Here is a 13604-nt window from a genome sequence, read left to right as displayed (position 1 = left end):
AGAGAAGGAGAGAGATCAATATAAAAAGTCTAATTCGTTATGATATTTAGACTAAACCATACAGCCATTGTGTATTTTCTTCATCAGTCTTCCTCCACTCAACATGAATCAACTACACAACATTAGTCAGAAACAGGAAAATGGGCCAGCTTACGACCCCGACTCTAGTTTGTAGTTATCACAAAACACACCTGTGTCAAATGCCAATGTAGAATGTAGAATGTTGAATGTTGTTTGAGTAACACACAAATAGCCCCACTTCATTCTGGATCAGGAGACCCACCAGGAACCAGCTGCATTCCCACAAAAACCTTATAAGACATTTTGATTTGTATGAAAAGCACATGCACCTCTCATCAACACCACTATTTACTTACAATGGCAATATTGTTCCCGTTCAGCAAGATCTGATCCAATTTCGTGATTCTCCGACCTTCAGAGGTGATTTCGCTGCCACATACAAGTTCAGTTACACCAACATATTCATGAGGAAAAGAAACGGATAACATATTTCTAAAGCAATTCTCTGACCTCCTAAATATAAACAAAAAACTAAAGGCATAATAAACAGTCACAAAACAACAATCAGTTCAATTCCTCATGTTAAAGAGAGAAGACAGAATAGAGCTGGGAAAATTTTGCCTAACTCCACCTGGTCACACCTGCTTTTCTTTTGGATTTGGATTGGAATTTATCAAAACCAGGTTAAATGGTTGTAATTCTTGCAATATCTAACAAATCCTACAAGAAAACAAATTATTAAGGTCTCGTTTGGATAAACTTCCTATTTTTTGTTTTTAAAAATAGAAAGTGGTAGTAACCTCTATATAAAAATATAAGAACTTTTACACAAAAAGTATGGACTTACCTCATGTTCTTAAAAGTTACTTTAAAAAAATTTTAAATTCAAGGTAGTAAAAATTTTTTACTACCTCGATTTGTTTAAATAGTTTTTAGAAATCACTATCCTTTCAAGGGAAAGTCCATATGAATTAAAAATAAATAAATAAATTGGAAAACATGAAGCATATATCCAAACAACACCTAAATTAATTAATCAAGCCTGACCACTTTGATGACTTCAAGCCATGCCCCCACCCCCAACTCGGAAAGAAAAGGGAAAAAAAGACAGTGGGAATCATACCACAGTGATTTCAACCAATCCCTTATCAAATATAAAGTCATCATTTCTTTTGTATTGTTCAGCAAAAAGCATAAATTTATATTATCAAAAATATATTCTAGAAGTATAGATGATAAAATATGAACAGCCACTATTAGAAGCCTAGGCAATGGCACACACTGAAAAACAAGATACAGGATGGGAATTGTATAAATTGACTTCATTAGAGAATCAAGAGTTCAGTGTAATCGCAGTTTGCACTTCAAAACCAGTTGATACAACCAAGCAAAAGGAATATTCTTAAAATACAAGACATTTAGATAAAGCTCTTGCTTCAGGTGACTCCCGTAGATCTATGGTTGCCATATTGTCCAGACTTCAGTTATGACAATCATTCCATCCTCCTTTATGTTACCAACTATTGATGGGCATGCAAGTTTTGAAGCCATTGGGAAAAACCAAAATTAATTGAGGTCATTAAGCATGTCCTGAGCAAAAAGGTTAGACCACTTCTAAATTTGGCCAGAAAATCAAGTGGTCAAAGGTAGCACACAAAAAATGGGTGAGGGCAACAGTGGGATTGGGCCAAACATCATCAAAACTTCAAAAACAAGCATAGCATAGGTTCAAGTTTAGCACCTCTTCAGAGATCTTTTCTCCAATTAAATCCATAGGATTCCCAAATATTCCCTAACCATCAAACAAAGCACTTCTATATCCCAATTTGTTTTAACAAGATTACAAATGATAGCCAAATTGGCTACAAATACCCCATTTATGAACCTTGATGGATTGAATGGTTTCAATGCATCAGCTTTTCCCCTACTTGACCATACCCCATGAAAAGCAAATTTTGTTCATACAGGTTGGCTTTTCTATCTGTTGCTTTATCATATTTCTGGTGGGGAAATAAAAGGAAATATATTAAGAAGAAGCATTTAACAGAATTACAAAAAAAAAAAAAAAAAAAACAAACACAAAAACAAAGAAAAGAAAGATACACCAGAAGACACAGGAAGAATATACAGCACATCATTAAACCAAACAAAATAGAATAAGAGGCCCAAAAAAAGACTTATCCCACAGCCCGACTATCAAAGAAATTTAGAAATGGCATTAGGTTCCCCTTCCACTCCCCCAGACTAAAGAAGAAAGTTTTCAGTGAATGGTGCTTAAGAGTCCCAACTGCCCTCTTCCTCCAAAAGTTCTCAAATTCCATTCTCTCCACAAATACCAAAGCAGCATAGGGGACCTTCATGCCTTTTTCTGTTTCTTTCCCACAAAGCTAACATGCCATCGAAGAAAAAAATTTGACCACTGAAGGTAGCACCCAATGAACTCCAAAAGACAGCATTTATGATACCTAGATCCTTCAATTTCACCCAACATACTATGTTGATACAACATGACATGGGTGTTGGTATGGAATCCTTGTTGATACTACTATTTTACTTTAGGTGTGGCTATTTTTTTTTTTGATAGGTAAACGCACAAAGATATATTAGATAAAGGGTGCTTGAAAGGCGACCCAGAGCATACAGGGAGTATACAAACGTCACCTAAAAAAGAACAAGCACTCACCGGCCCTCAACAAGAACCCAACCAGTCCACAAAGTTACGGGGCCTACAACTATAGAAGATTTAGCCCAGGAAAAGAGATTACAAACAAAGGAATTTTACTTTAGGTGTGGCTATTTAATTTTTTTCATTGATATTCTTCTTTTTTTTTTTAACTTTCTTAATAATAATTACATTAGAGAAAAAGAAGAGGAGAGAAAAGGGATTAGAGGAAAAATATGAAAGCTTTTAAAAAAAATGATGTTTTCACTTCCAATTTATTTCTAATTAATTTTTCTTTTATTAAGCCATTTCACAGTACCCATATCCCCTTTTTGAATCCTTTTTAGCCGAGTCCCCATATCCTAAAATTTGAGTTCTGAAGGATTAGACACCTAGACACATTCCTGCATCCAACAAGCGTAACCCTAATCCATGCAACATAGGATAGAAAGACAAAGGCTATAAACTTGTATCCTAATCACAATGGATGAGAAGGTGGTTTGTTGATTCCTCGTGCACACCCAACAGTTTATAAGTAACCATCCCCAAGGCCTAAGTTGGTTGATGGTAAATATATTTCCTCACATTGCCTCCCAAGCAAAGAAACACACTTTGGAAGGCCCAACTAAAGCCACGGGAACAAGGTGAAAGGCAAAAAGATCTCCAAGATAAAATGCTCTTCACATTGCTTTTGATTTTATTTTGATTGATTAGAGCCATTTCTCGTGGCCCCACTAGAACTTGAATCTAGAACCTCCCACAACCTTGCTTCAACCCCTAACCACTTGAGCTACGTCTCAAGGGCTATTTTAATGCATAAGTTCTTGCAATTTAAAAAGTTGTCTTTACCTCCATTTCATTGTCCTAACTCATAACTACTAGAATGAGCCCTAATTCGTAGTGATCATCTGGCTTTCACCATCATGGCAAGCCTCATATAGAATTAACTATTTGCTCTTCATTATATAGGCAATTCATATTGGTTGTCCAATATAATTAGCTTTAATTGAAATTAATTCTTGCTATCATATTGAAATTGTAATTAATTTGCCTAATCCAACCATTCGACTCTATAGGATAGTTGAGAGGCCTTCCATGGAGGGTTGACTAGCTTTTTTTTAGGGTGTCTAAGAAGGTAATGACCTTATGAAGAACTTAATTTGAATTTTTGTAAAAGTTCATGATAGAGTTCTCCATTTTGAAGGAGGCTTATAGTAACAAAATGATGATGACACACAGAGATCCTCATCTTCTTGAGAGCCTAAGGATGGCCAAGATGCAGTTTACCACTTCATTAAAAATATCAAACTTACTGATTTGTGTGCAATTTGTATGGTTTATTAAAGCTAAAATAATTTTTTTCTCAAGACAAATGCATGCAAATTAACTAATTTAACCTGTATTTGTGTTAGTGTCTCCTTTGGATTCAATGTTGGAAGTTAGTATTTGTGCAGAAATGAGATGTTTTACAGCTTTGACATTAATCCAAAGAAAGCAAGCAAGATTAGGAGGAGAATTGCAAGCAACTAATGAAGGAATAAAGCATTTCAATATCACAATTGACACTGCAGTGCTCATTCAATACATCACAATTGAGGGAATGGCATATTGGAATGATTTTCAACAAGAGCACCTTGTCTTGAAATACCGAAGGATGATGAGATTTTTATACACTAGTGGTGTCGAATTGGTAATTTGATAAAGAGCAAAAGTCTCTGGTGATATGGGCAACAACATTACCTAAATCGGATTCACATTTTGATACAGGGTGACATGGAGATGTTGGTGTTGACAGGTATCGGTTGTTGAATGGTATTTTGACAAGAGCTCAACTTACTGAAAGGTATTGCAGATAATTTCAATATGCAAATTGACAACTTGACACTACAATTGAAGTATCGAGAGATATCACGCTATATTGAAATATGTTTTGATGGACCTTGAACTTTCTGGAACATTTTATGCTCACAATTGATAAATGAATGCATTTCAACAATGCTCAGACATTCCAGACGATGTATCAAGGAGTATCAACAGTTATCGAATTGCTGAATTCAATACTAAGGGCTAAAGTAGAGAAGTAAGCGTTTGTTAAAGTGTGTATCAAATTTATGTTAGTATCAAAATGATATGAGATTTGTACTTATGATGTTAGAATTATTGTTTCAGTATTTAGATTTTCTTAAGATTAGTTTTAACCATGTGGCAAGTTAGCATTGAGTAGAAGCAAGGTATCTTTGCCTATATAATAGCTTGTTTGCTTAACCTTTTAGGAGATACTAGATGATAGATAGAGTTAGAAATTAGAGAGAGTTAGTTTAGATTTTTAGTTTTGTATTTTTCTTTGCTGGAGAGATTTTCTATTTCATTTTCTTAGCTGCCAAACATGATATGCGCTGTTGAAGATCTAGTTATCATAGCTAGCTGTTTGTTGATATTTGGAAGAGCAATCACCTGCAATAACAGAAAGCAAACGGTTGCATTTCTCTTTAATGTTCTTCACTGCACTCTCTTTTAGATCTAAGATTTCAGCACCTTAAGTTTGAATTCTTCTGATTTTTAATTGTTTTTTTTTTTTTTTTTTTGATAAATAAACACAAGATATAATAACAAAAGGCAAACAGCCACAAAGCATACAGGAAGTATACAAGGTAGCCAAAACCTCTAAGAAGAAGCAGTGAAGCAAATCTGATATGTCCAGTTTTAGAATGAAATAAGAATGAATTTGAGTATAATTCAGTGAAAAACTCAATTTATAAAAGATAAATTTCAATTGATAAACAGGAGATCCTATCCTAAGTTGACTAGATCTAATTGTGAATTGATCTTTCCAAATATCAATTTCTTAGATTTCTGTAAACATACACTCCATTCATTGCTCAATTGTAAAAACTGAAAAATTCGATTCTCATCTTATCAAGTATTACATTGCTTATTTCTTTTTGAAAGAATGATCTCTGGATAAAATACAACTGGCTAATATAAAAAACCTGACTGCATATAGTAAATCTTTATGGAAATGACCTAACCAGCTAAAAAATCCTTCTCAATTTCTAAAGAAAAAAAAAAGGAGGTTGTTTTGGTTTTGAAGTTTTTAGTATCAGCAATACACTGGATGATTTTGAGAACTTAGCTGTTAAATGACCTTTTAAGGATAAAAACTATCACCAGCAGAAAAAGCACAAACCACTAATCATATTGTTAAGGGAGTTGACTCAACAGAGAGGAAAAAAGAAGATGCCATTTACCAGGAGAGTCTCCATAGGTTAAGTTTCCTTTCTATAGTTTGTCAACTTTCTTTAGGTTTCTAAAGCCCATAAATAAGGCTATCTATTCTTTGATGATACTCCTACAAAACCTTAATGGGACTCTTATGGTTTTTCCTTCTTTCTCTTTTTAACTTTCTCTATGTTCCATTTCTTCTTCCTACTTTATTTTTCCCCCTTACTACCATAACCTTAATTTATTGCTCCCCTACTTAAATCTTAAAATAGTGAATTTGTAGCACACCTTATTCTAAAAATTTGATTCTACACAACCATCTTATGGTTGTGCTACACCAATTTTTATACCAAAGGAAAAATTCTTGGATTAAAGGTATAGAGAATAAAAGCTTGGAGCAATTTACTCAAGAATTGTCTCCAGCTTGCCTATATATGTTATTCTTTGTTTAGCATTCCCAGCAAGGTCAAGCTAAGACTAGAGAAAAATTGAAAAAGACTTCCTTTGGGGATGCAAGGCTTTGGAGAAAAAGATGTGTTTAGTTAAATGACTAATTATCTGTAGGAAGCAACAAAAAGGGAGACTAAGCATTAAACATATTTCTTCACTTAATAGAGCTCTCTTAGGAAAGTGGCATTAGAGATATGCTACAAATGGAGAAGCATTAGGAACAAGGTCATTTAAGGCAGGTATGGCGAGGGAGAGGAGGGTTGATGTTCTTGCAAAGCAAGGGAAGGGTGTGGAGTTAGGGTTTGGAAAAACACCAAAAGCGGATGGGACTTAGTCAACAGTAGAATTTCTCTTGAGGTGGGAAATGATAAGAGGATGAAGTTTTGGAATGATAGGTGGTATGCGGAGGACCTCTTATGTTTGTTTCTCCCATCCTTGTATGTCTTAGCATCCTCCAAAAGAGGCTTGGATGATGGATGTTTGGAATGATTTGAGTGAGAAGAGCCATTGAATCTTTATTTCTCTAAACACTTGAATGATTGGGAGATAGATAATGTTGAGGCTTTTCTTTCAAGGTTGCAAGAAAGGTCCGTGAAGAGAGGAGAGAAGAGAAGGTTAAAGTGGTCTCAAGGGACTCAAGGAAGGGGGTCTTCTCAGTCAAATCCTTATATTCCATTTTGGAGTTGGGATCTATAATCTTTCCCAATTGGCATTATTTGGAATTCTTAAATCCCATCAAAAGCAAGTTTTTTTTGCTTGAGAAGCTAGTTGGGGAAAGGTGTTGACTTTGAATCGGCATCATAAGAGAGGGTGTTCATTGGGGAAGAGACGTCTTCATTGCAAAAATGAAGATAAATCAAATATCACATCCTCTTATGACGTGCCACAATTAGGGAATTAAGGCAGCTGTTGGTTTCTCTTTTTGATGTTGTAGGGGCCTATCATTTCATGGTTAGAGTCTTTTAAGTTGACATGGCTCTTTAGTGGGAAGAAAAAGCAAGGTTTGGCGAGTCGCTCCCTTGTGTATTTTTTTGAACAAAATGGAAGTAAAGGAATTGAAGAATGTTTGAAAGTGAGGGGAAATTAACTCAATCGCTAAAGTGCTCTTTTTAAAAAAGTCTAGCATCCTAGGTTAGCTTGTATATAGAAAAAAAGCTTAATGCCTTGAATTGATTTTGTAGATTAGATGAGATCTAACTATGGGAAGTGATTTTTTGTGTCCAATCTCTATTTGGCAAATCCTTTTGATTTGAATACATCCTGTGTACCATGGTGTATAGCTTTTCTTTCAATTATTATATAATATATTCTTGCTAACTTATCAAAAAGAGAGAATTGTTTCTAAAAACATTTCCAAGAAGCAAGACGCTTCTTCAACACGAGGGAATTTCTACCACTTAAAAATACAAGAGGCCATCATGAAAATCGACAAACAGCTAGATAAGATGGCGAAGCTACAGGAAAGTAGTCAGGAAAAATAAACCATTGAAGAAAGGGCTTCGATAATCAATTTGGTCAAGTGCCTGCAAAAAGACCACTTGGATTTAAGAAAAGGTTGCTTGGATTTATCCATGGTTTGTTTATTCCTTATCTTGAAAATCTTATTTCTTTCGAATAACAAAAATAATTAGAATTCAAAAATAGGATTTGGTTTATCTCTATTTAAATATATGTAGCAACCACTTGAATAGCCATGCAATAGAACACTTGAAGAGAGGCAATTAATCATGAGTAATTGAGCATGGGGTATAATGGGACACAATGATATGACCAAGAAATTCGTACACTTGCAGTTGTTCAAATTTTGGAAAACTGAACTTGACAGCCTTTTGTTGGTTGGCTTATGTCCATGGAAGGTTGCTTTGGTGTGTTTAACATAAAAATATAACAATCCAATTTTTATGAAGGCAAAATTAAAAATGTAATGCATCTATGAAGGCATAATATTTAGAATTAACAATATAAAATAAGCCACACCCTAAAGACATGTTAAATGATGATGATATTCTCTTTTAGATGAAACTCCCAAAAGGTTAAATTTTTCCTAATCTCTTACTTTCTACTTCACTTTCTTTTATACCATAAAGTAGGTTCTCACCTTTTGGTGCCTTCAGTTATGATATGTTTTTCTCAGCTATAGAAAAAGAGGAGGATCTTTTATCAGTTTTCATCTTCCTAGCAAGAGGGGAAGATAAAAGTGGAATGCCAACTAAAATAAAGTAGTTGTGCCCATCTACAGGAATCACACAGTGGACATGAGTAGGCTTTGTGTATAGCATACAGGTTTTTGAATGGCATGCTTTATTGGGAATATCCCCTAACCACAAAACTCTGTGGAAATTTTGACTTATAGTAGTCAGGAGGCTAGAATAGCATCCTGTGGGTATTGATTAAAGCATAGGGGTATTGGAATGTGAGGTTCACAAAGAATTTCATGATGAGGAATTGTTTGCAATTAACTCCTTTATGGGCCAAGATAATAATGTGGAGAATCTGGAGACTCTGAGTAATGGAGCATTATGCATTTATTCTCTAGTTTGGATAGCCCCTAAAGAAGGAGAAGTTTCAGCCAAGTCATTTTTTAGTGCTCTCCCAAGTGGAATTGATGTTAATTCTTGATAATGCATTTCAAGAATACCTTGACATCTTCCAAATTAAATTTTGTGTACTAGTGGATGGGTAGGGAAAAAAAATATCATGCCTAGAAAAATTTTTCCATGCTATGTTTGAATTTTAAAGTTGCATGGGTTCTTCCCATAACTTTTTAAGGAAGGGCTTTCAAGTTGGCATGGTATGCTTATCCTATAGAAATAGGAGAACAATGAGAAGGTTGCTTAGCTTGGAGTTCATGGGGGGAAAAAAAAAAGAAAAAAAAAGCACTGATTTGAAATGTTGTGGAGCTAAAGGAACAGGATAATGTCATTGCAGGACTTTGTTTATACAATGGAACCTTGTTAGCCCTATTTTTTATTTTTTTATTTAAAATAAAAAAAAAATAAAAAAAAAACCTCTGTTTACGTCTCTCTGGATGCTCCTTGAATAATTCCCATCCACATCAGTTATGCCCCCTGTCCTACTTTCTTTATAATTCTTGCTTTATAAAGATTTGAGGTATCACTTTGGAGAAAAATTTTATAAAGGTCTATCAAACCTTATTGATAAAGAGGATCCAAAGACAAAAAATTTTCACCTGCATCCATGTATAAACAAAATTGCCATAGATAGGCACCATCCATACAAACAATGACTAATGGTCCTCTAAAAGGCAGGTTATTCGAGTTGGACCCATGTTGTTTTAAAACTAATCACACATAAAAATTAAGCATCTAACAACACTTTTTGCTATGTTTGCAAAAGGTCTCCACCTAGCAACATGATGTCCATTTCCCCATCTCGGTGCAACTCTGCCAAGGAAATATATATGAACATCTGGATCCATTCCATTGCATTACTCCCCCACATAGAGTTCTATAATCATAGTTCTCAACTTGGGAAGTCATATCGTGCATTGTTGTCATTTTTCCATATTGCATATCTTATTGTATGGTGTATCAAAGTTTGTTTTCATGTTAAAAAATAAATATGAAAAATTATATGAATATAATATTTGATAGGCAAACAAATATATAAATACGTATGGATATATTTATGAAACAGATATCACAAGAATGAGGCATCAAGCGAGGCAAAACCAATCTCAGCGAATGGATAACAACATTCAAAGAGGTTAATAAAGACATTCATCAATATCAACCATAAGCAAATATTTAACGCTATAACTTTGACGAAATCAAAATATAACATGTTTAAGGCGTCGATTCATTATAAAATCCAAAAAATAAACTTTCCAAACTTGTAATTAATAATTTTAACTTATTACATCCTAAAAAAATATTATTATGTCAAAAAATTCCAAGTTCTTACCATTCCCCAACCAATATAGCAGAAACAATGATCACAAAAATAAAACTATATGCTTATTGCTTGCTGGGACTACTGATGTATATGTGTTTATATGCTATTTTCAGACTTCTTACAGTCTTAACATGTGTTCATTCAAAATTTCAAACAACACATCAATATTCATTAGTATAGTGATTATACATAAGCTCTAACATTCAATATCTACATTCAACAATACTAGTATAATGTTCTGTATGATAATTCTCTTCCTTTTTCATCCAATTTCTTACTTCAAAGTACCTTTTACGATAACATAAGAATATTTTCAAGAAAAAAATTCAAATTTGATTTTCCTTAACTAGTCAACCATTCCTGTATCACATTTATCAGGTGTGTAGCCTTTTATGCATCATAGTGCACCATAAGATACACTTAGGAGGCAATACATACAAGAGGGAGGTATTATTTTACCTGAAAAACGTATCCTAACGTATGCATCTTCAATTATAACAACTAACTCATAGTTGGTACAAGCAGTTTTGATAATTTCTTGAAAGTTATCAAACTTTTTAATCCTAAGGTCTGTTTGGGAAGCCTGTAATTTTGATCCATTCTGGACATACCCACTTACTACCTCTAAAGATAACTAGTTAACTGTGACTGTTATGAAAACCAATTAGCTGGAATATATTTAGGCTGGTTCTGAACCAGAGTCAGGGAAAAGAAATAAATTTAATTATTATTATTGTCTAAGTTCTAGTTTTAGTTTTACTAAACTTAAAAGCGGAAAACATTTTTTTTTCTTTCTATTTTTAATTCTTTCAAATGGCAGCATCAATTGTTAGTTTGAAAATTTAAAAATAAAATAAAATAAAAGGGTTTTGCATTTGGTAATCAGTAATTGCATACCAGCAATTGAAAGAAAGAAAGAAAGAAATTGAATTCAATATTTTCAAAAAAAGGGAACTCTTTCTCTAGATGGGTACTTCAATGCATACACCTTATCATCAAATTCCACATAACTAAATCCCATCTTGGCATCTAATGAACAGTTGACATGCAAAATCAAAATCCCCCAATTTCAAATAATCATTACATGGTGTTCTGAGAAGTCAAATACCTACCATGCACCTAACCAAACATCTTCCTAGTAATCAAGGATGAAAACATTGGTATTGACCAAAATATCCATGGTTTGCTTTTATGTAAATATTGATAGAAATTTTGATTTTTTTAAAAAAATATTAAAAAATAACACATAAATTGATAAAATAAAATAAAATAAGTGAAAATTTTGGACAAACTTTGACATCTGCTAGAATAATTAATAATATACCAAAAATAAAAAATGTGTTGATAACAAATATAACTTTGAAATAAATATTAATGTAGAGATAAAAATTATATTTTCATTGAATTTTAATACTAGGAAACACATTGTATCATATTTAATAAGAAAATGATGATCTACGCCATCCAAATTTAATTAAGGACATAAAAAAATTGATGACATGTTTATGGTTTTTTTTTCTTTTCTTTTATTTCTTTTGATAATAGTTTTTCAAAATGTTTAGTATTTTGTTACAAGTTTATGTTTCACTTTCACTCAACTACCATACAAAAAACACTAGGAGAAAAAAATCGTTAAGGAGATTATCACGGTGATTTTTATTTTTGCAACACAAAGCTTGAGGGAATTTGAACACAGATTCATTTATTTTTTACTCTGTTTGGAAGACAATTCATCATTTGCTTTTTCACTTGTTCAAATTATCTTCTTCTTTACTTTCTCTTTGTTGCATTTTCATCTCCCATCCAGTCTTGTAATAAGCACATTTTGGTTCTGCTTTTTTCTATGTTCGGTATTCTAATAATCCGAGTCAAAATCCAAGGAAACAGATTTTTTTATTTTTTTTCTGTTTTCCCATATTTTCAGAAAATTGCTGCCATCTTTTACAAAAATGAAAAAATCAATGAAAATATAGCAGCTAAGTCAATTGCTTTAGGAAAAAGAATCACATTTTTTGTTCTTCTTAAATATGAAAAAAAAAAAAAAAAAAAAAAACAGAAATTGGGGAATCAAACTGGTCAAACTCCCACATCTTTAGCATTGCCCTCCCATAACCAGCTTCTTAATCTATTTCCTCATCGATAACAAATTTATCACAATATTCTTGACACGAACAAAACTAAGAACCACTATATGGATTAGCAAATTAGAAGACAGCAACAAATCGATACGATTAAAGAACTTCAACACACAAAATTCTCCAAAGCGGACAAAAAAGGAAAAATAAATATCAGACAATAGAGAAAAGAGAAGGGGTTTACTATTCAGTCACGTCTTCCAGAACCATATTCACGTAGACATCGAATCCCCTTAGGGTTCCAACAAGCTCTTTGTCCCCTTTCATTATCACCCATATTTTCGACCCTATGCACCGATCAATCAGCTCTGCAGCCCCCAGCTAAACTAATCAGTTGTCATCACTTAAAAATTTCTAAGGAGAAAAGAAAAACCCTATCTTTGGTTTCCGAGAAAATGCAAAACCCAAAAATGGAGAAAGCAAGGAAATTTTAAGTTCATCTTGTTTTTCTGCGTCTTCTCAGCAGCCAAACAAGTGAAAGAATGGTACCTGATGGAAGGAGTTGAGAGGGATTCGTCGACATGGCTACTTCTACTATCAACAAAAGCAGGAGCGAAAGTGCCGTCAACACCTCTATACGTTTAGGTAAAACGACACCGTATCTCTGGAGAGTGGTGATTGGGAGGCACTTACTATACTTTTCACAGAACCGGAACAATCAGCGAATTAAAAAAGTTGCCGATTCAGACCGGTGGTTGAACATCAGTGACATCATAAATATAAAATATATATTTTTATTAAAATTAAAAATAATTTTAAAAATTTTATAAATATAAATAAAATTAAAAATTAATAATATTTATTTTTGTATCTTTTATATAAATATATTAATATTTTAAAGTTTATTAAATAAAATGTATATAATATTTAAATATGAAAATACATATTAAAAATGGTACAATCTTATATGGTGCATTTTTTTCTCAAAAAAAAATAATAATAACTCCTCAAACTCATCAATTAAGATTCAATCAAGGGTTCATTAGGCTTGATCTCGACTTTCTCATATTGAAAATGAATCCATTTTTTACACTCAACTCTCCTTCTCGTACTTATGAAGACACTTGAACATAGAAGGATTGTTTGACAATATTAGTTCTTTGTCACTTGAAATTCTTTTCAAATTGTTGAGTTTGAGTAGAAATAGGGAGCATTTAAAATGTTCTAAATTATGGTTGTTTTTTTTCTCTCTAAACATT

General features: G+C 33.1%; 1 protein-coding gene across 1 annotated transcript; it reads right to left on the bottom strand.

Moving 5' to 3' along the window:
* On the bottom strand, positions 1-13007 carry LOC117915389 (sm-like protein LSM5). The gene is made up of 4 exons (XM_034830965.1): positions 12895-13007; positions 12590-12713; positions 378-450; positions 1-293 (listed from the first exon to the last, which is right to left on the bottom strand). Exons 1-4 carry the CDS (start codon positions 12926-12928, stop codon positions 261-263), a joined length of 264 nt encoding a protein of 87 aa, XP_034686856.1. The 5' UTR covers positions 12929-13007; the 3' UTR covers positions 1-260.
* Positions 13008-13604: the final 597 nt, after the last annotated feature.

This window comes from Vitis riparia, chromosome 5, assembly GCF_004353265.1.
Source record: "Vitis riparia cultivar Riparia Gloire de Montpellier isolate 1030 chromosome 5, EGFV_Vit.rip_1.0, whole genome shotgun sequence".
NCBI lineage: Eukaryota > Viridiplantae > Streptophyta > Magnoliopsida > Vitales > Vitaceae > Vitis > Vitis riparia.
This window is presented reverse-complemented; position numbering and strand designations above follow the sequence as displayed.